The sequence below is a fragment of the Petaurus breviceps genome, unplaced genomic scaffold (assembly GCF_028583685.1).
Source record: "Petaurus breviceps papuanus isolate PSGF00001 unplaced genomic scaffold, PetGlider_PUasm1.0 81, whole genome shotgun sequence".
Classification (NCBI taxonomy): Eukaryota; Metazoa; Chordata; class Mammalia; order Diprotodontia; family Petauridae; genus Petaurus; species Petaurus breviceps.
In genome coordinates, this window is record NW_027186546.1 from 5,767,547 (window position 1) to 5,791,670 (window position 24,124).

The 24,124-nt window shown below is 35.5% G+C and overlaps 1 protein-coding gene across 4 annotated transcripts in view; it reads right to left on the reverse strand.

Annotated features, from left to right (window-relative positions):
• Positions 1-24,124, reverse strand: part of LOC138176119 (inositol 1,4,5-trisphosphate-gated calcium channel ITPR2) — a 529,530-nt gene that overhangs the window by 264,599 nt on the left and 240,807 nt on the right. For all 4 annotated transcript variants that reach the window (XM_069106877.1, XM_069106875.1, XM_069106876.1 and 1 more), the window contains exons 27-30: positions 11,246-11,335; positions 11,007-11,132; positions 7,567-7,689; positions 5,210-5,410 (exon numbers count right to left, since the gene is read on the reverse strand). In XM_069106877.1, coding sequence (XP_068962978.1) covers positions 5,210-5,410; positions 7,567-7,689; positions 11,007-11,132; positions 11,246-11,335 — 540 coding nt within the window. The remainder of the gene's footprint in view (positions 1-5,209; positions 5,411-7,566; positions 7,690-11,006; positions 11,133-11,245; positions 11,336-24,124) is intronic.

Consider the following 24,124-nt stretch of genomic DNA (forward strand, 5'->3'; position numbering starts at 1 on the left):
CAGCAAGAGATTGAAAAAGAAACTCCATTTTAAATAACTGGTGACAATATAAAATACTTGTAAATCTACCTGCCAAGACAAAGCCAGGAACACAATTACAAAACACTTCTCACAAGAATAAAGCCAGACCTAAATAGCTGGAAAAATGAAGGGTAGCAACCCAGAATAATAAAAATGACAATTCTACCTAATTTAATTTACTTATTCAGGGCCATACCAAACTATCAAATATTCTTTTTGGAGACAGAAGAAATTATAACAATATCAAGAAAAATAATTTTTAAAAATATGAAGGAAGTTGGCTTAGCTATATTAGATCTCAAACTGAAGCAATCATCAAAACCATCTGACACTGGCTAAGAAATAGAGTGGTAGATCAGTAGAATAGATTAGGCACACAAGAATCAGTAGTAAATGACCAAAGTAATCTAGTGTTTGATAAACCCAAAGACCTCAGTTTTGGGGACAAAAACTGACTATTTGACAAAAACTGCTAGGAAAACTGGAAAACATTATGGCATAAACAAGGTAGACCAACATTTTACACCCTATACCACAATAAGGTCAAAATGGGTATAGGATTTAAGCATAAAGGGTGATATCATAAGCAATTTAGGAGAACAAGGAATATTTGACTTGTCAAATCTATGGAGAAAGGAAGAATTTATGACCAAACAAGAGATGAGAGCATTACAAGTTGTAAAAAGGACAATTTTCATTATATTAAATTTTAAAGTTTTTGCATAAACAAAACCAATGCAAGCAGGATTCTTAGAAGGAAAGTAGAAAACTTGTAAATAATTTTTATACTACATCTCTGATAAAGGCATCATTTCTAAAATATATAGAGAACTGAGCCAAATTTATAAGAATACAAGTCATTCCCCACTTGATAAATGGTCAGAGGGTGTGAACAGGCAGTTTTCAGATGAAGAAATCAAAGCTATCTATAGTCAAATGAAAAATGATCCAAATCACTACTGATTAGAGAAATGCAAATTAAAACAACTCCGAGCTAACACTTTACACCTATCAGATTGGCTAATATGACAGAAAAGGAAAATGATAAATGTTGGAAGGGATGTAGGAAAATTGGGGCATTGGTAGAATTGTGAACTGATCCAAACATTCTGGAGAACAATATGGAACTATGCCTAAAAGGCTATCAAATCGTGCATACCCTTTGATTTAGCAATTCCACTACTAGGCCCACATGCCAAAGAGATTAAAAAAGAAAAAGAGGAAAGGACCTATTTGTACAAAAATATTTATTAGCAGCTCTTTTTGTAGTGGTAAAGCACTGGAAATTGAGGAGATGCCCATCAATTGAGAAACAGCTGAACAAGGTGTGGTATATGATTATCATAGAATATTACTGTGCCATAAGAAATCATGAGCAGGATGATTCCAGAAAAACCTATTAAGACTTCTATGAACTTATGCAAAATGAAGCGAGAACACTGTGCAAAGTAACAGCATTACTGTACGTATCAGCTGTGAATAACATAGCTTTCTCAGAAATACAATGATCCAAGATAGTTCCAAAGGGCACATAATGAAAAATGATATCCACATTCATAGAGAGAACTGATGGCATCTGAATACAGATAAAAGCATACCATTTTTCACTTTCTGGATTTCTTTTGTGTTTTTCCCCCTTTGGGTCTATGTCTTCTTTTACAACATGACCAATATAGTAATATGTTTTGCATGATTGAATATGTGTAACCTATATCAAATTGCTTACTGCCTCAGGGATAGAGGAGGGGAAAGAGGGAGAGAGGAAATTTGAAACCCAAAAGTTTTTTTAAATAAATGTTTAAAATTGTCATTACATGTAACTGGGAGAAAAATATTACTTTAAAAAAAAGTTGAGGGAGGTGCAGTCAGGATAGCGGAGTAGAAACAGGCCTTCCACAGGCCTCAAGCTCCCACCTCCTCCAATTCATGTAAAAGGTGACTCTGAACATTTGGAGCTACAAAACCCACACAATGACACAGAGAAGTTAACCTCCTGCTGAGAACAGCCAGCCCAGCACTCTGCGAGCTGACCCCAGCACAGCTTGAGCTGGAGATTTTGGTCTCAGGGCAGGCCTGTCCAGACGCCAGCTGGAGGGACTTCAGATCACCAGCAGCTGTGGTGGTTTCCAGAATTATCAACCCATAGAGGTAAAGACAAAGTGAGAGGTCAGTGCAGCGTGGACTTTGGGATCCAATAGTTGGGAGTGAGGTCCACCTTTATCCCCTGGAGGGAGAAGCTGCTGAGGTGCCATGGAGGTTGCCATCTGGCAGCTACAGCTCCTGGCCTGCAGAATGTAGGGGGATCAAGCGATCAGTCTGAGGGGTAATCACTCTTGCTTTAACCTGCTTGGATCTGGATTGCAGTCTAGGGTGGAGGTCCTGGGGTAGGTGACCAGCTTGCCTGAGTGTGTGGAGGCTTCAGAGAGGGCACCCAACTAATACCTTCGGCAGCTGAGAAAACCCCAGCGTTTGATACGAAGCTCCCCTGTCTGGTAACAGAGTCCTACTGTGGCAAAAAAGTCCAAAAGTCAAGTAATTGAGTGGCAACATGAGTAAACAAGGGAAGCAAAGCAAACAGAGGAAGCCAACATTAGACTCCTATTTTGGGAACAAAAAGGATCAAAGCATGGAACAAGAGGAAGACAGTGAAGTCAGAACGCCTGCACCAAAAGCTTCCAAGAAAAATAAGAGCTGGTTACAGGCCACAGAGGAACTTAAAAAGGATTTTGAAAATCAAATAAGAAAAGTGGAGGAAAAATTGGGAAGAGAAATGAGAACAATGCAAGAAAATTATAAAATGATTTTTTATTCAGTCAACAACCTGACTGAATAAAATAACACCTTAAAAAATAGACTAACTCAAATGGCCAAAGAGGCTCAAAAAGGCAATGAGGAGAAGAATGCTTTAAAAAGCTGAATTTGCCAGATGGAAAAAGAATCTCAAAAGCTCACTGATGAGAATCATTCCTTCAGAATTAGATTGGAGCAAACGTGAGCTAGTGACTTTATGAGAAATCAAGATATTATTAAACAGATCCAAACAAATGAAAAAATAGAAGGCAATGTGAAATATCTCATTGGAAAAACCACTGACCTAGAAAATAGATCCAGGAGAGATCATTTAAAAATTATTGGACCACCTGAAAGCCATGATCAAAAAAAGAACCTAGAAATCATCCTTCAAGAAATTCTCAAGGAAAATTGCCCTGAGTTTTTAGAACCAGAGGGTTTGAAAAGGTTGAAAGAATCTAAGAGGTTGAAATAATCCATCGATCACCTCCTGAAAAAGATCCCAAAAAGAAAACTCCTAGAAATATTATAGGCAGGTTCCAGAATTCCCAGATCAAGGAGAAAATATTACAAGCAGCCAGGAAGGAACAATTTGAATATTGTGGAAACACAACCAGGATAACACAGGATCTGCCAGCTTCCACACTGAGGGACCAAAGGGCTTGGAATATGATATTCTATAGGTCAAAGGAGCCAGGATTAAAACCAAGAATCACCTACCCAGAAAAAATGAGTATCATGTTTCAAGGGAAAATATGGTCATGTATGTATACACACACACACACACACATACTTGTCTATATAGCAGGGTATATGGGCGTATGAAATAATATGTGATTGTGTGTATATATGTGTACAGGTATACATAGACAGAGGGCACAGGACCAATTTAATAGGAAGGGATTATACTTAAAAGGTGAAATTAAGAAGTGAGAGAGGAATATAATGAGAGGAGATGGGGAGAGACAGAATGGGGTAAACTATCTCATATAGAAGAGGCAAGGGGAAATGGTCACAATGGAGGGGAAGAACAGGAAGGCAACAGGGAATGGGTCAACCTTATTCTCATTGAATTTGGCTTAGGGAGAGAATAACATACACACTAAATAGGGTATCTCATCCTACAGGATAGTAGGGGGAAAGGGGATGAGAGGGGGAATGATGGAAGGGAGGGTAGGCTGGGGGGGAGGGAAGTTGGAAGCAGCCACTTTTGAAAAGGGACAGGATCAAAGTAGAGAATAGAACAAGTAGGAGGTGGGATAGGAGGGAGGGAAATATAGTCAGTCTTTTACAATATATCCACTATCGAAATGTTTTGCATAGCTACACATGTACAATCTATATTGAATTGCTTATCTTCCCAATAAGGGTGGATGACGAAGGAGGAAGGGAATGAATCTGTAATTCAAAGCTTTGACATCAAATGTTTAAATATATACACTATTATTGATATTATTTTACACCTAACTGGGAAATAAGATATACAGGCACTGGGGCAAAGAGATTCACCGTGCCCTACTGGAAAGTCAGAGGGGGTATGGGAGAAGATATGGGAGACAACAGATTGGAGGAGGGGATATCCAGTGAGATCACTATTTTGGGGTGGTGGGTAGGGGGAAAAATGGGGAGAAAATTTGTAACTCAAAATCTTGCGGAAATGAAAGATATAAACTAGAAGTTAATAAAGCATTTGATAAAAAAAAAAAGTTGAGTATTTATTAAAGTGGCTCACTTCTCATTCCTAGGATGTTGCTTGGATACTAGGTCAATGTAGCTAAGTGTCCAGTACAGGTTTAAAAAATCTCACTAATAATGAAAGGGATAAAATTCAGTGAATAACTGTCATTTAGCACACTTTGACACTGGATACTAACAAGGATTTTTGAAGAGTATGAAGGAAAAAATTCAGCATATAACTATTAAATCACTGATAGCATTGCATTTGCCTGATTCATATTTTTAAAAATTATATGTTTTCGCAAATAGGACAAAACAAAAATTATTTTTCCAAGGGCATAATTATTATACTTGAAACATTAGATAAAAGTCAGAGTTCAACATATCATAGTTTTTCTACTGTCATCAGTAAAAAAAAACTACACTAAAGAAATCTATTTGGATAGCCACTGGTCTCATGCAGCCTCCTAAAGTTTTAGTATGTTTTACAATACAAAAATTTTAAATAAACAAAGAATAATAACTTTCATAGAAAGCAGGGAATCAATCCAAAACATACTGTCCCACATTAGATTAATGACAAATACACATCACAAAGTATTTCCCATTTTGAGATAATCCTATTTTATAAATCAACAAGACTCAGTGTTTTCCTATGTTAACAAAACTAACACATATGAAAGACTGTATGAAGCTGATTAAATAGAAACGGTGAACATACCTCTGTCATCACCATATCTTGGCATTTTTTTACATATTTGCCATCTGCTTTTACAATCGTTTGCAAAAACCTCAGGTATTCTACATGGCGACCATGTGTCTCAATACAATGTACAAAGTGCTGCACAACTCTCTCACTAATCTCATTGCACAGATGGTAATTGTTCATGAAGATGTGTCGCATCGTTTCTGCTTCAAGAAGCTAAAAGGCAAGGAAAAAGGACTTGTAATTCTGACATGATGAAAAAACATAACATGCATTTATAAGGTGCTAGACTGACATCATCCCATCAGATTCTCATGATCATTCCCATTTTATATATATAAGCTCACTCAATGAGTTGAAATCCAAGTTCACAGCACCTTTTAATGTGGCAGAGATAGAACTCAAAACTCTTTCAATTAAGACTGGGATCCTTCTACTCAATATTCACTTCTAATTTTACACCTTTCCCTTTTTATGTGAACATTTTTGTTACATAATTGGATGGACTCGTGACCTCATCATTATAAGTACTCTCTCAAATGGTCCAGTTCACAACCCCTGTGCCTCTTATGCATCTTTCCACCACCTAAAGTTCTGAGGCTTTTCTTTAGGTCTACTGAAATTAGATGGGCCCTGTGAAGCACCTAGACTATCTCTTACTTTCACACTATGACTAGCACACTAACATTTTGGGTTATATATCAATTTAATGATCTATATATTCTCTAGTATGTCCACCATGCCTATTTCCATTGTCCTTTGAATGACCCATAATTATGATTTTTTTTGAGATTGTGGCATTCCATAATTTGCAGAGGAACAATATTGGAGTTCAAAATATGGGTTTCTGTTTTGGGGAGAAACTTGAGATCATTAAACATGCTGTTCGATTTCTCAAATGCAATTCAGCTACTCTATTATTCCTATTTAATTCTCCATTCATTATCATTCTGCAGTATCTGTCACACACACACACACACACACACACACACACACACACTACCAGACTAATTCTAGACATTATCCATTCAATTAGGCATCATAATCTGAACAACAGGAATTCATCATCCATTTGGTTTTTCCCATATGGGTAGTCAGGTCAAGCTATTTTGACTGATTATGAATTTCATTTAGGTAGGCTACAGTATTCTAAGCCTTAAAACAATCAGCAAAATGTTTTCCATAAACAGGAGCATCTGGGGTACCTCACCATCTATGTGGAGCCCCTCCTTCCTAACAATGGTAAACACCTTTGGTGAGCACGTCTCTCTGTTTTATGGCTTGCTTGTTCTTTATGCAAAATCACACTAATTTTCCATGCAGGTCTGTACAATTCAACAAGATTGCTAGCCATAAAAGACTTGAATACACAAAGTAATTTGGAGGAAATAACATTGCCTGACAGAAGCAGCTGGTTTAACACCATAAAACTTGGCAAGCTGACTACACTATTATTGAGATTCATTTAGCTTCCTATATTACAAATTTAGTTTCTGCTTCCCTAATGGCCAGTAGACATATTTACAGATTAAGCAAATCTGATAATACTTGTAACCCTTCCTTCTATATCAATTTTACTTATAACAATTTGGGGCAAGTTCTTTATTATGGCATAACCTTTCTATAGAGGCAACAAATTCTGTATATGTGAGTGAGGTTGCATTTGGCCAGGTAAAGTTCATACTATCTTTCTAATTTTTTACATTATTTCTTTAAACAAAATGAAGGGAGTTCAAATTTATCACTGAGGATGGATAGAGGACTTACAAATAAAGTCTAAATTTGGAAGTGATAAAAATTAGTAGATTTCAAATAAAGGCAAGTAATATTTTTCCTCCTATGCCTCTACTGCTTTTTCCTTGAATGGCAAATTTACTTTTAGATTTGGGACTTCAGTGATATTTTAATAAGTATGTTATACTAATTCTAGTTTGGCTTGAAATGAGGGAACTGAATTAAAATTGTGAATATTTTGTATCATATACTAAATGATCTGAAATTATAATTCCAAATATGTTAGATTACATTACCTTACTGCCAAAGATTAAATGACTAACCTTTTCTAGGTCTCACTAGTTATCTGAGTCTAGAACAGTCTCAGACATATCGTTCTATATTCTGAAGGAATTATAATCTTCAGCATACATGGCACAACAGAAAAAGGTTGGAATTTTAAGTCTGGTTACTTACATTCAAATATTGGTTCTGCCATTTGCTACTACTATGTTAGCATAGGCAAAGCATTTTATCTAACCAGGCCTCTGTTTCTTCATCTGTAAAATAAAAGGGCTAACCTTGACGGCCTTTCTGATTCCAAACCCAATGTCCTATAAATATACTGATACCTTTACTAGATGTCATTAAATACTTACACCAGGAGTTAAAAACAAATTGAGATGTTTGTGGAGAAGAACTTGATTCTGAGGATTTCCCCGACAGAAATTCTGTAGAAATGTATGAGCTAAATTCATCACTTCATTCATCTTTTCATCAGACTGTAGATTAAAAGGTTGAAATATAAGGAAACATATAATAATTATATATAATGAGAAATAGTAAGGAAATATAAAGAAAGCAGCATTTTATTATATCTATAAACTTTTCAGTAATTAATCAGTTAATCAGCAAGTATTTATTAAGCTTCAAGTAGGTGCTGTGGATAAAAGTACAAAGAATAGAAATAATGCCTGCTTGCAATGAGCTTACATTCTAATGGAGAGATTACAGTACCTATAATAACATAAACCGCATCAATATAAAATTAATAACTACAAATATATGCAAGGTCATTTCAGGGGATGAGGACAACACTGGCACCTGGAAGATCAGGAAAGGCTTCATGCAGAAGATGATGCCTAAGCTACATCTTAAACTCTAGTGGCTCCCTATCACCTCTAGGATAAAATATGAAATTATATATGTGACATTCAAAGCTCTTCATAATCTGCTCCCTACCTTTCCATTCTTCTTACCCTTTACACCCATCCTTTCCATACCACTCCCACATACATAAACTTTAAGATCCAGTGACACTGGCCTCCTTGCTGTCCCTAGAACAAAACACACTATCTCCCAATTCTGGGCATTTTCACTGGCTGTCCCTCATGCCTGGAATTCTCTCCCTCTTTATCTACATCTCCTAACTACCTTTATTGCTGTTGTTTAGTCATTTTTCAGTTGTGTCAGACTCTTTGTGGTGCCATTTGGGGTTTTCTTTGTTGTTGTTGTTGTTGTTGGGGGTTTTTTTGCTTGTTTTGGAGGGGGGAGAGTAGGGCAATTGGGGTTAAGTGACTTTCCCAAGATCACACAGCTAGTTTGTGTGTGTGTGTGTTGTCTGAGGCCAGATCCAAACCCTGGTCCTCCTGACTCCAGGGTCGGTGCTCTATTCACTGTGCCACCTACCCACCCCCTATTTGGGATTTTCTTAGAAAAAATACTGGAGTGGTTTGACATTTCCTTCTCTAGCTCATTTTACAGATGAGGAAACTTAGGCAAACAGGTTTAAGTGACTTGCCCAGGGTCACATAGCTGTAAGTTTCAAACACTGGATTTGAACTCACAAAGAGGAAACTTCCTGGCTCCAGGTCTGACACTATAATCTACTGCAGCACCTAGCAGGGCCCTGACTGCCTTGGCTTCCTTCAAATACCATAGAAAAGCCCACTTACAAGAAGATATTTCCCATCCCCCCTTAATTCTAGTGCCTTCCCTTCATTGATTATGTACAACTTATCCTATATATATCTTATTTGTACATAGTTGTTTGCATGTTTTCTTCCCTCATTAGACTGTGTGCTTTTTGAGGGCAGGGACTATTTGTTGCCTTTGTAACCCTAAAACTTAGCACAGTGCTTGGCATATAGTAGGAAATTAATAAAAATTTATTGACTAATTCTATGAAATAGATGCAAAGAAGTTGTTTACTCCAGTCATGGAAGGTAGATACTCCTTTCTGTATAAGCAAATTTGGATGGATCATAAAGTGCAGGAGGGGAATAATGTCCAATGAGACTTGAAAAAGAGGTTTGGGGCTACGTGTAGTGCTTTTAAAAGTGAAACAAAAGGGGCAGCTAGGTGGCACAGTGAGTAAAGCACCGGCCCTGGAGTCAGGAGGACCCGAGTTCAGTTCCGACCTCAGACACTTAACACCCACACAAAAAAAATTAGCCCTGTAACCTTGGGGAAGTTAACCCCAATTGTCCTTCAAAAGGCAAAAAAAAAAAAAAAAGTGAAACAAAAGATTTATATTTTACCCTGGAGGCAAGTAAGTGATCCAAACTGTCAGATTTACACTTAAGGAAAGTTACTTTGGCAACAGTGTGCCTATTCCAGGAAAGTGAGAGATTTCAGGTATGGAGACCACTTAGAAGATAGCTGTAATAACCAAGGAGAGAGGTGATTGAGGGCCTGAACTAAGGTGAAAGCTGTGTGAGTACAGAAAAATGTCGACTGTGAGAAATGTCACAAAAGTAGAATTGGCAAGATTTGGCAACTAATTATAAATGCAGAGTAAGATATAAGTGCAGGATCCATTTTTTACCATAAGGAAAAAAAGTAGTCATTCATCATAGTCACACATAGTTCTTCATTGTTTATTCCCACTCTTCAAAGACTTTATGACCTGGATAGATGTTTGTTTATCCATAACACTATCAACTGGAACAAATTTGGTAACACAACTAGAAATCTGAACAGAAATTCCAAATCTGAATAGCTACAAAAATGGGAGAGAAAATTATTCTCAAATATGTGGGCCATCAGAAATAATATGAAAGCCAGAACAAAGCACTACATGAGGCACTTATGCTACTGTTTACAATGCTGACCATTTGTCAGAGATATATTAGAAAGGATTCCTACATTGATTGGGTGAAAGATGGGTCTAGATTACCTCCAAGAACTAATGATTCTATTTTTTTACTATTATATAGAGATTCCATAATACTATTTGCCAATACTAAAGAGATATTACTTTCACAAATCAATATGCTGAATTCTTAAGGATCTCTTAACACAGGGAACCTCTTGTATGGGAACTCCTTCTACTAACCTATGGAAGCTCATGGGTTAATTCCTAGGAAGTTACCTGAGGTTAAATGATTTACCCAAGGTGACAAAGCTATTAAGTTCCAGAGGTGGGATTTTAACCCAGGTCTTCCTGACACCAAGCCTTGCACCTATACACTATTCTGCCTCGAATTAACCTCAATAATCAATAAGCAACAACAAAAAATGTCCATAATTCCCCTCTTTAAAAAGGAGATCTCTTGTCATCTCTTCTTCCACTATTCAGACTGAATTCATTTAAAGTGCTCCCTAAGGCATTTCAAATACTTATTATGAATAAATGCTGAACCCCCACATCAGTCTCAGGAGCTAGCCCAAGAATGGCAGCACCTCACCTCAAATCTCTTCAATAGCACAATAGCTTGTTAGAAGAAAACATCAGCTATACTGATATCTGATATTTCTGTGAGCTTTTTCATTATTTTTATCTTAATTGCTTTTGTCTCTAAACAATTCAATAGTAGAAACTAAGGAAAGCTTAAAGTAGAAAAAAGTTTTTAAAAATCTTAAGGTAAAAGGCTTTAGAGAGGTGAGAAATATTAGAGCTGACTTTGTAATAGATAAATATACCATATGTTAATCCCTCTATATTAAAGACTTAAAATGGCATGTATGATAAACACAGGTTAACTTTTTTTATTTCCTTTATTCTCCTTAATGCCTTAGTTTAATCCTTATGTGATCACTTTTGAAGTAAGATACACATACATGCTCATATATGTTGCTATAAACAGCTAAAACTAACCTTTTCGTAGGGTATCTGTAGAAGGTCCAGCACCACTGAATGAGCCCCCATGTTTTTAAGCAAACGTTGATGCTGATTCCGACACTTTTTATTCTGGACACAGAGTTTACTTAATCTGATTAAAATCTGGGGAAAAAGAAAACACCAAATAAAAATTAAAATAGAAAATATAAAGCAGAATTGTATGCTGTTACCAAAACGTGATAAACTAATGTGGAAAATATTTCACATCTACAAACCTCCTTTACAATCTTGTAATTGTTGCTCTTATTACTGTCAATCTGAGGTTTCTTGGTTCCATCTTGCACTGGACTTAAAATATTTGATTCCTAGAATGAATAAAAATATATACTTTTATACAAAATGTTCAAGATTCATGATAACTTCAGTGGTGTTCTTTACTTCATTTAACACACACACACTCCCTCTAGCTTAAAGAAATAACACAAATTATCACTGGTCCCATAGGTTTAAGATCCAAAAGAATTTATAACACTGAGAAATAACAGAAAATATTATTCAAATCATTATTAGAAAACTTCTTAATGCTACAGATAATAAGTACATGCTTGTCTTTCAAACTACATATGAGTTAAGGACTACAAAAGATTTTAAGTCAGTAAAAAATGTTTAGGGATGCTTCAATTTTTTTCTTAATATCTGAAGCAAAACACAGTAAATGAAGAGTAAAAGAACACAAAGAAATTATTCAAAATACTCCAAGGAAAGAGAAAAATACGATTTAACCTAAAGATTCTCAGCCAGGTTACCATGACACCCTAAAGAGCCATGACCTGCAAACAGAGATTTATCAGCAACATTTATAGAACAATAAAAATATAGAATATTATATTTAAAAATATAGACATCTTCAAAATTTAATTATTTAAAAATACTAATAATTAAATTATTAAATAAAATAGAAATGACATTGGAAACAAAAAATTAAAAGCACTACACCTATTTCAAATATTAAAAAGGCTTACCATAAAAAAAATTAAGAAAGAATATACATGAATGGCTAGAAGTCTTAGGTTTAAGTGCCATCTCTGTTGCTAACTACATGACCTTGAGCAAGTCACAATCCCACTGAAATGTGCAGAAATATAAGTGGCAGAAATGGACTAAAACTTAGCCTCAAACCCTTAAGTGTACATTTGTTAAAATGAGGGTAATAATACTATCTCACACATTTGCAGTGAGAATAGTATCCTGTAAAGTTTAATGGACTATAGAAATATGAGTTATTTATCAATCATCTACTATCTAGGCATTTAGCACTTTGCTAGTAGCTATGAGAGATACAAAAGTGGTTCCTGCCATGTGTATTATAATCCAGCTATGCAAAAAGCCATGAAATATAATAGAGACTACATGAGACAATAAGAGTTAATATTAATAGTATAAGAAAAGTGCTCATATAAATTCAGAGAAGGGTGAGATTAGTATGAATTGGAGTAATCAAAGAGGGGGCACTTGAGCTGGACACTGAAGAATGAATATATTATTTGGATGCATATAGGGAATGAGGAAAGGTCTTCTTGACAGAATAAATGGCAGGAGCTCAGGATGGAATAGGCAGTGGTATGCAGAGAATGGTGAACACACCGGATCAGGAGAGAAAAGCCTATAATAGTAGGAAATAAGGTTGAATAGTTAGGGTAAGCTAAGATTATGGTACCAGTTTAAGTTACATAAAATAAAGAGAATATAACTCTATAAATTTGAAGTTTGAGAATGAAGCAGAGTAGACAGGGGAACCCATTGAGATCAGCCTGGAGCATCTCCCATGGAGCTGGGCATTAACTCTGGCCTCTTGCTAAAGGAGTTTGTGACTTAGCAGCTCCTAGCTGGTTGGTCCTGTGGTCCCCATGACAGAAGTATTGACTCAAAAGTGATTTCTGACTGAGTGAGAAAATTTAATCTCACACACACACACACACACACACACACACACACACACACACACTTCCATATGAGTTATAGGGGAAAAAAACTGTATCAGATGTAGAAAAGTTGCAGACACTACCACCAACCACTAGTTTTGAGCTTGTTCCTTTAGGATTATGCCAGTTCTCCCTTGGTCTTTCAGTAAAGGAAAAGAGAAGAAGGAATTTCTCTCCCTTCTGTGCCCCTGGCAAGTAATATCATCTACAGACACATAGCAAAGAGAATATGTGCTTGCCTAGGACAGCATGAATTTCTGGCATACATTTTTGCCTCTGTGTTTTCACCCTGGGTATATCATCTGTGATGATTAATCAAAGATACTGAGAGATGGATGTTTCTTTGATAAGTCATCCTGAAGGTTTGCCAAGTAAATATTGGCATGTTGATGGGAAGTAATTTCTGTAACTATACTGCTTCTCAAAAAAGAATGTGACGGGGCAGCCAGGTAGCACAGCGAGTAAGAGCACCGGCTCCGGTGTTGAGATAGACCTGGAGATCGAATCCCGGTCTCAGACACTTAGCACCACTCAGAAACACCTGGCCATGTAACCTTGAGCAAGTTACTTAACCCCAATTGCTTAGGGGAGGCCAGGTGGCTCAGCGAGTAAGAGCACTGGCTCCAGTGTCAGGATGACCTGGATCAAATCCAGGCTCAGATACTCAGCACTGCACCCAGAAATAATTGGCCGTGTAACCTTGAGCAAGTTACTTAACCCCGATTGCTTTAAAAAAAAAAAAAAAGAATGTGACCATTAACAGACTATGATCACTAACAGCATCATCCTGAACCATAAAGGACCATGCCTGACTGGCAGATCTGGTCTGTGGAAGCTGCCTATACAGTACAGAATTGAGGTAAATGTGAAATACACATTCAGCAGCTCTATAAAGTTGCCTTTATTGTTGGGAGAGCAAAGTAAATGTGATGAGTTATTGTTTAATATTTTAAATTTTAACATATAAGTCTTTTGTGTTTTAAGCATTTGTCCCCATATCTGGTGTCAATTTTGTACCCTGATTACCTTTCTAATAAAGTAGGTTATTAGTTCCTTTTGGGAAGACCCAACACATAAGACACACATAAGTTTTATTTTAGAGATATTCCTCAGAATTTTACTTTGGGATAGGGATACAATTAACCTGAAGTCACAAGAAAGCACAACAATCCTCCTTTAAAAGTCAGGCCTTCCTTAGCATTAAACCTGGTTTGTATGAATCCAGGATTTAGCAGAAGATTAGCAAATACAACACTGATTTTTTTTAAACATCCTGGAATTCTTATCATACTTAAGAAAATCTCAGTTTTGTGTTATTTCCAAAATACAATTATTCACAATATTAGTCAGCTTGGGAAGAAACAAGGTATTAATAAAAATGCTCAGAGAACTGCCAATCCACTATATTTGTGATTATATAAGTTTATCAAAAGGTTATTTACTTCAAGGCATTTCCCATGAAAGACTAAACATAATTAGAAAACTATAGTTGCCACTGAAACAATTCTGATTTAGTCTGTTAGCTACAGAAAGGTACTCAATAATCACTAGTCAATAATCACTAATATCTTTAATTTCATCCTTCCTTTCCATTCCTACTACCACTTTGCTAGTTCAAATTTTTATTATCTGTCACCTAGGCAGGCAATAATCTCCTAATATTTCTTTGCCTCTAGTATGATTCAATTTTATAAGCATTTAGTAAGTTCCTGCTGTATGTAAGAAGATATTGTCCAAGATGCTGAGAAAACAGAGATGAAAAACAACTCATGCAACCTCCAACTATTTATCTCATATAATATTGTCAGTTTAATACTCTTCAAGCTCAGATATGATGTCATTCCTCTGCTCAAAAAGAAAATTGCAATAGCTCCCACACTGCCTCAGAAGCAAAGTCCAAACTTCTCATATTGGAATTCAAGTACCTATAGTAAACAGTCTGCCTTCTGGTCTATCTGCCCTTCTGGTCTTATTTCCTATTCCTTTCCTGACATACTGACAAACCAAGTGCTGAACTCACATCTATGACATGTTAAAAGAACACAAGAAGGTCTCCAGTATGTTTGCTAGATCTTCAATGGAGAATTTATGGAAAGCTGTTGAAAAGAATCACAAGGGGTGGCCAGGTAGCACAGCGAGTAAGAGCACTGGCCCCAGTGTCCGGATGATCTGGAGATCGAATCCCGGGCTCAGACACTTAGCACCCACCCAGAAACACCTGGCCGTGTAACCCTGAGCAAGTTATTTAACCCCAATTGCTTAGGGGTGGCCAGGTGACTCAGCAAGTAAGAGAACTGGCTCCAGTGTCGGGATGACCCGGGGATCAAATCCGGGCTCAGATACTCAGCACCACACCCAGAAATAACTGGCCATGTAACCTTGAGCAAGTTATTTAACCCCGATCGCTTTAAAAAAAAATTTTTTTATAATTTAAAAAAAAGAATCACAAAAAGTGAGAAACAAATTGCTTTGCCATTTGCATCAGAAGAAAGACTGACCCTATGTCAGAGAGAAGTAATAACAAAAGGAGCATAACAGAAACCTATGTTTTACCCTACTTTGCCATTAACTAGTTATGTCATCTTGGGTGCAGCAGATTCAGTCTCAGCTTCCTGAGTTATAAAATCAGATGTTTGGTCTAATGATCTCCAATGTTTCAACTTGCTTTAAAATATTAAGATTTGATGAAAACATTGTTTAAAAATTAACCACAGAAGAAATCAAACAAAATAAAGTATGTAAAATTATTTAAAACCTCAGAATTATAAGCTATCATTATTCTTTTTTAGAGGTAGGAAATAAAAATGAAAAGGAAATAGGGAGGATAAAGATAACAGATATGAAGAGTCCAAAAAAAAATCTTATTCAGTATTAGATCTACTGAAAGAGAACTAAGAGATCCTTACTTATAGCATTAAAAATACTTTCCTCTCTGTCAAGATTTTTTTCATCTAATATTAAATAGTTGTTTCCCATTCCTTATCCTCTACAATCATGGTATCTGACTCAAATAGAAATAGAGCCAATAATCTCATACATAAGAATCCCTTCCTGACACATATTGACTTATTTTAAAATATAATATTATCTTCATTTTATTGCACTTTTATATTGCTAAATATTTCCCAATTACATTTTAATCTGGTTCTGGTCGGTGTTTTACACCAATGCTCTATATCACCACATTTTCTCAGCCCTTCTCAAGGATTAAAATCTTGTAATTACACATGATCTAAAACTCTCATTATGACTATATACTATTTATAAGAGACAATGAAAATAGCTCCCCACTGGAAATCAAAAGATCATTGTTCTGGAGCTATATGTAAGGGATCTCAAAGGTCATCAGGTTGAATCCCCACATTTCAAAGATGAGCAAATTTGAGACCCAGGCAGGACAAGGGATTTAACAAAGATCACACCGGCAGTGGGGGTAAAGCAAGAATCTGAAACCAGGTCTTCTGGACTCCAAAGCCAGTACTCCTCTAGTGTTACTATGTGGCTTCTCTATGGCTTCATATGGAATTTTAAAAACTAATTTAAACCACACATTTCCCTGAAACATTTCTCTGAGACAGTGTAGTTCTTACTCCCCTTCCTCCTACCTTTTCAGTCTAATAACACCTTAAACTGTTTCTGCCCTACTCCCACCTCTCCACGACTCTGTAATCCAGGGACGCTGGCAGCCCTTGCTGTTCCTCAAACAAGACACTTCATCTCCCAGCTCCCAGCATTTTCCCTGGTTGTCCCCTAAGAATAGAATGTTCTCCCTCCTCATCGCCACCTCCTGGCTTCTCTGGTTTCTTTCAAGTCCCAACTAAAATCCCACCTCCTAACAAGAAGCCTTTCTTGAGCCCTCCCTTAGCATTAGCTAGTATCCTCTATGTGTTGACCATATCTTCTTTATCCTACACATAACTACTTTGTACATAATTGTTTGCATGTCATCCCTCACATTAGATGGTGAGCTTCATGAGAGTCAGGTAGATAATAGGGAATCTATTCATAAATATGAACTATTGATTGAAGAACTTTAACCCAAGCATTTCTCTCTAGAAGCTTTATTATGCATATTTAGAATTCCTGGGGAATACTTAAAGGATAAAGAAGAAAATAGCCATTTTTGACACTGAGTATATGGACTCTATTGAAGTTTTTTTTCAATGTTTTACCAAAATAGCATTATTAATAGGGTGACTAGTCTAGGAATGGGGGAGAGGAGGCGGGAGGAGGGGGAGCAGAGGGTAGAAAGATGAACACTGAAAAATACTAAGCATTATATTCAGTCATGAGAGATTACAAAACAAAACCAAAAATTTAAAAATGCATACATAGGCATGGCTAGGTGGCACAGTGAATAGAGCACCCGCCCTAGAGTCAGGAGGACCTGAGCTCAAATGTGACCTCAGACACTTAACACTTACTAGCCGTGTGACCTTAGGCAAGTCACTTAACCCCAATTGTCCTGCTGTTCCCCTCCAAAAAAGGCCCCAAAAATGCATACATAAACAAAATCAATATGGGGAATGCATAGATAACAATCCAAACAGCTAGGATAAGTGGAACTATTTATAAGCAAAAGAAATATGAGATCAATGAATTAGATAACTGAGGGTGTGTATGTATGCTAAGAAATTACCAGATCTAAACAGACTATTAAGAAACCTGATTTAGAGAGATATATCTGTTTATCAATTTTCAAGAAAATGATTTTTAAAAGATTGTCAAAGATTAAGTTCATTCATCTGATAAAGACATGGAGAAAAGCTGTCTCTTTGTTTTAACAATAGTAGTTTCTGGTAACATTTAGGAAAATACAAAAGCACGCAATATATTCCAATAATGGGAAAATGGAGAAAATGTTCATCTTCATGAGAAGGAAAAGAGGAAAAACCTGACTTTAATAACTGAAGATGGTCAAAATTAATGATGAATTTATAAACACCCATAAAGACAATAATAGCTGTCTCTGAGGAGTCATAGAAATAATTTACCTTAATTCATGGAAAATAATTTAAGTTGACTGAACTGAATTGAATCTTATTACTACCCTTCACACACTCTCCATTGCAGTCAAACTGGCCTATCTCTTTTAACAGCAGGAACTGTTTTATTTTTGTCTTTATAACCCCAGTACCTGGCATGGTTCCTGACACATAGTAGGCATTCAATAAACATTTGCTGAATTGAATTGAGTTCATGTATACTGAACTGACATTTCATCTCTGTGCTGTTATACAAATTGACCTCAGTGCCTGAAATGTATGCCTTTATTGCTTCCACAACTATGAGTCCCTAGCTTCCTTTAAAGCATAATTCTATATAATATAGACAAATCAGCTATTATCATCTGGATGAGTTTGTGTTTCAAATACTACCCAAGCTGCTATGTAGATGAACCAAAACTTGAATTTATTTCCTATTGTTTTGTATAGGAAATAGCTATTTTAGGGATTATATAAAAAGAAGTTCGTGAGCTAAAACATGTGTTCCCAGGTGGCCAGCTTGAAACATTTGAGGCTAATTAGGAGCTATATTCAGTTATTAAAGGTAAGTTAGAATTGGTTAGAGGATAACCATATTATCCTACATACCATCTCTCAGTGCTACTGTAAGGGTCTAATTACTTAGATGTATAGATAACTTTTCTGACCCAGAATAACCTTTTTATTAGGATCACTATTCTAGGAATCAGAAGACATAGATTCACAAAATGTCAGAACTAGAAGAGATCATGTGGCCAAACTCCTCCCCCTTACAGATAAGACCACTGAGGTCCAAAGAAGTTAAATGATTTAATTAACAAGAAATACAAGTACTGCTTAAAAGGGTTAACTCCTTCTAGAAGGTTGAACTTCTTTATATTTTTAGCTTGAATCACTTATTCAGAAATACTTATTCAGAAAGTTATTTTCTGCTATTTTTAATCAAATTTTATTTTTAGATTGAACTTAATCATTCACAAACACCTCAATATACAAAAATGACACATAAAAGAAACTATAAACTTTTATGTAGTTATATATATTTGCACATAAAATTAGGTAAGTGATAAGATTGCTCTATTTGTTTATATCCCCTTCTGGACTTTTAAAAATGTGACTCTGTGTATCTTTTTAAATGTTTTGATTCTTTTTATGTGTATGCATAAATCACTGGCGATTGTCTATCCCCACCATCCCATTTCCTGAGGAGAAGGCCTACCTTGTAATAAATATGGATAGTTCAGCAACACATTGGCCATAAGTGAGAATGTATATCTTATATCTCTGTATGAATTTTTTAAGCAATGATTAATCAATATATTTCAACTTTGTATGCCATTAGAACCAGCCTACACAATACAATGACTGAAGTCTATGATATATATATAATATATATATAAATATATATGTTATAATATAATGGTATATTATGTATTATATTATTAATAATATTAATAATAATAATAATAATATAACAACATAAAAATGTGTTGAATGAATAGATTTGGACCATAATGACATGTCACTATAACAGGGTTTCTGGAGTTACTTTTCCCTTTTTCCATTAAGAAGTTGACCAGTATTCCAACTTGATGAATTAGTAATTGTCCTCTGTGGTACTGGTATAATATCCACTTGTCACACACTGGCCTTTGAGTTTCAAATCTTTTAATCTGAAACAAACACTAGTATAATCACATGATACCTTGAAAGATCAGTTTAATAAAGAGAAATGCTATAAATATAACAGGTAATATAGAAGCTGGGGTCATGACAGACCTGTTAACAGTCAACTCCTTTCTCCTTCTTTATAGACAGAGGGCAGAGCAGTATGAGGATGATGTGACCTCTGATTTTAAACTAGAATCTCTGGGATTTAAGGGCATCAATCAATAAATGTACTTTCACCCCTACCTTTTTTTCCCCACCCTAGATTGACCACTGAGAACAAATAAGTTTTTATATTATTGGAAGTGTTTTCCTTAGGGCTGAAATAAGGAATTACATTAATTCTTTCTGTAGCCCTTTGGTTTCCAGGCAAGCACAAAGGTTGACCATTATGTCTAAAAACAATGTCAACAGTGTTGGGGGTATAGTGTCTATGCAATGGTTTGTTAACAAAACAAAGGATTGTTATTTGTGTGGATCTGTTAGTATGCACAATGCCTGCTTCTTTTTGTTTCCATAGATGTGAGATTTTTTTCCTATTGGCAGAAACTTAAAATTAACCTTTGCTACTGGATCTTTGGTCACAGAAAGTTATTTTGTTATTTATGAGTTAAAACATTGGCATTGTCATTGGCTCTTCCCTATAATTCATTTGCTTTATACAATCTATTACCCAGTAATATTTTCCTTTTAAAAATTACATGGTTTACCTCTCTCTCTATTCCAACTGGCAATGCCCTCGTGTAAGTCTTTACTATCTCTTACATGAATCATACAACAGCCTCCTAACTATAACTAGCTCCCTCTTCTAATCTATCCTGTATATACCACTACCAGATTATTTATCCCAAAATATCACTTTTATCACGTCTCTCATTCAAGAATCTATACTTCCTTTCTACTGCCTATCACACCAAGTACAGACTACTCTCACTCCCACCCATTGTAATTTTTTTTCATTGATAACCTTTGGGAGATTTCTTTGTACCATGATTATTTCCTGATATGTATCTCCCCCAACTTTCCACAAAAGGAAAAAAAAAATCCTTCTTTTGAAAATAAAGAAAAACAAGCACGACTGACATTAAATTATGTCTATATACACAACATTTGGTATACATAGTCAACCTCATAAAATTAAGAGGAAGGAGCAATATTTTATCATCTGTCCTTGAGAACCAATATTGGTCATTGCATTTAATCTAAGTTTAGCTGCCTTTTAATATTGTTTTTATCTAATTATACCAGTTAAACTATTGTCCTGGTTCTGCTTACTTCACTGTGAAATAGTTCATTCAAATCTTCCTAAGTGTTTTTCTAAATTGTTCATATTCAATATTTAATATAGCAGAATATTATTGCATTACACTTTACATCACAATTGCTTCAGTCACTGTCAGTATGGTACACATTTTGTTTCCAGTTTTAAGCTACTACAAAAAAATAATGCTAGGAATATTTTTGTACCCATTGGATCTTTCTGTCCTTAACCTCCTTGAAGTAATCCAATAGTGGAAGTAATGAATCAAAGATAGTTTTGTTTTTTTTTTCTCAATTCCAGATTGTTTTCCAGAGTTATTGGACAAATTCTCTGCTCCATCAAAAATATATTAGTGTATCACACTTCCAACAGCTCTTCTAGTATGGTCTATTTTTGACACCACAGTCAGTTGGTAAGAGTGCAGTAAAAACTTCAGGGTTGTCAATATTGTCAATATTGTCAATTTCTCTTATTAGAAGAAGGATTTATTATTATTATTATTATTTGAAGCGTTTTTTCATATGTCATCGATGGTTTGCAATTCTTTTGAAACTATTTGTTCACATTCCTTCCCTGACTAGATTTCAAGGCCCTACATACTTTTTCCCCATCCTACCTATTCAACTTTACTTCCTATACCTCATTATAGATTGTTTCCTCATTGTCCCTTACAAATACTACAAAGACTCATTTCCTGCTTATCATTCAAAGACTAGCTCAAAACTAGTCATCTATCTCACCTTGGAAGACCCTCAACTTTTTTTGATCTGAGTTTCCTCTTCTGTGAAATGAAGGGGGAGAGATTAGATAATCTCTAAAATTCTAACTCTAAGGCCTATCCTTATAGATACACTTTCTCAATAAAGGCTTCCCTAGCACTTAGCACAGTGCTTAACATATGAATGCCTGATTAACTGAATGATTGACTCTCCAACTACTTCTGCCCACTGTGTTCTTCTCCATCTAAACTCTAATTCTACTTTTAGATATTTAAAATTTTGTGTTTATATAATTACTAGTTTTGGATTAGTTCTATCTCATCATATATGCTCTAAGATCTTCAGAACAAGGAGAACATCTTAATGTTCTCTTGTATATCTCACAAGGCCTAGCATAGTGCTGCCTACATAGTAGAAACCCAAAAATAAATAATTGCCTTATATCAAATGAACAAGATAATACTAGTAACAGCACTTTGCAAACCTTTGAAGTGCTATATAAACACGAATTGCCTCTCAAAACAACTTTTTAATTCACTCATTCAACAAACATTAATTAAGCATCTATAGTAGTACCATGCCAAAATATATTAACCATCTATACCACAGTAGGCCCTTATGACACAAAGTCAAAAACAAAATGGCCTCTGTTTTCAAAGAGTTTAAATTCCTTTAAAAGGATACACATCTAAGTTTGCTAGAGAATTCCCTACCTTTCAAGTAGGAAGAAACCAAAGTGGTCTAGGAAAATTTAAGGAGAGATTAAGAACAGCTTTGTGGAGGAGGTGATACTTGAACTGAGTCTTACAGTAATAATACAGCAAATCCATATGTAATAGAGATTTCATTTGTTATTTCACTGCTATAGAGAACCACTCCACCCCAAACCGCAGATAAAGAAACTCCTTCCACCAATGCAGGTCAGCACTTCCTCTCCAACTTATTTTTTTTTTGGAGGGCAATTGGGGTTAAGTGACTTGCCCAAGGTCACACGGCTAGTGTTAAGTGTCTGAGGCCGGATTTGAACTCAGGTCCTCCTGACTCCAAGGCCAGTGCTCTGATCACTACGCCACCTAGCCGCCCATCTTACTTATATTTTTAAGGATTTACCTGGGGCATTGAGAGGTTAAGTAAAAGTTAAGAAAACCTACAGTCACACTGCCAGTATGTGTTAGAGGTAGAATTTGAACCCTGCTCTTCCTCATTTTCTAGTCACTATGCCATGCTGTCTCTCATACTGAAGACAGAGAATTCTATTATTTATTGGATATCAGCTTGTCTAACATATTCCAATATGCAACATAAATAGTAGATCACTAATATCTCCAACATCATATAGGGGCATAACAATAATCAGATATTTTTTAACTGGACCTGTAATTTTATTGCTAGTATTTTCTTGTTGTAATTTCTGATGAGAAAAAATTTTCCCCCATTCATGCAGGTCAGTAACTTATAGTCTTAAAGAGCCATCTAAATACTAAGAGGTCAAATGACTTAGCCAGGGTCACCAAATTAGTATTTGCTGGAAGTGGAACTTGATTGTATACTCCCTTGGAGTAAGAATGATCTTCCTGTATTCGCTGTATTACTGTACTCATAAAGGAATTATGCATATAGATCAATTTAGCTTATTCCACTAAATATCACTTTATGGGATAAGCTCCCCAAAGCTTAGACATAAAGAAGATTTAAAATTTTCTATTCTACCACTAACCCTGCTTGAAAAGAGGGTTAGTTTGTGTCTGTCCTCATTTCCCAGCTCCTATACCACAATGCCTTGTATTTAATAAATGATCACTGAATTAAATTTTTATGGATTAATAAATTGTTTTTGTTAGACTACCAATTCATTGACAACAGGGATTTTATCATATTTCTTTATGTCTTCCCTAGTGCCTGAGAGCATATGGTAGGGAGGTATTTTATAAGTATTCTTGAATGAACTAAGTGAATACTATTTTCCTATAAACTTCCATTTTAAAGCCAGAGGTATATTCATTTCAACAGAAAATAAATTTTTCATTGATTAAATTGAAAACTTGTTTGGAGATTAAATGGTGGTCAACCCCATGAAAGGCTATAAATTTATTACACCAGGAGTATAAAATTTTTCAGGACTTTGTAGTGTTTTTCTTAATTTATAATAATTAACATTCTAAGAACACATGGCTTAGAGTTTTTTTTTTAATAAGGCAATCCTGTGATTTTATACTGAAATGGTCTAGAACTTTGCTTTTTTAAATTTGATATCTAAAATAGTTAATACAGTTGAACTATAATACCTCTTTTTGCCTGCTGACATTGAGAGATGGAACATACACATGTTCTTGTATCAAAGTAAGCTCAAAGTATGAAATTATATAAATTCTTTTACTAGACTATCAATAAGCATTATGACTTAGAAGTCATACAGGCCAAACCTCCCATTTTACAGATGAGTAAACTAGAGGGCCAAAGAGGATAAGTGATTTGTTCAGGGTCACAAAGGTAGTGAGGAACAGTCAGAATGTGAACTTATGTCCTCAGATTCTAAAAC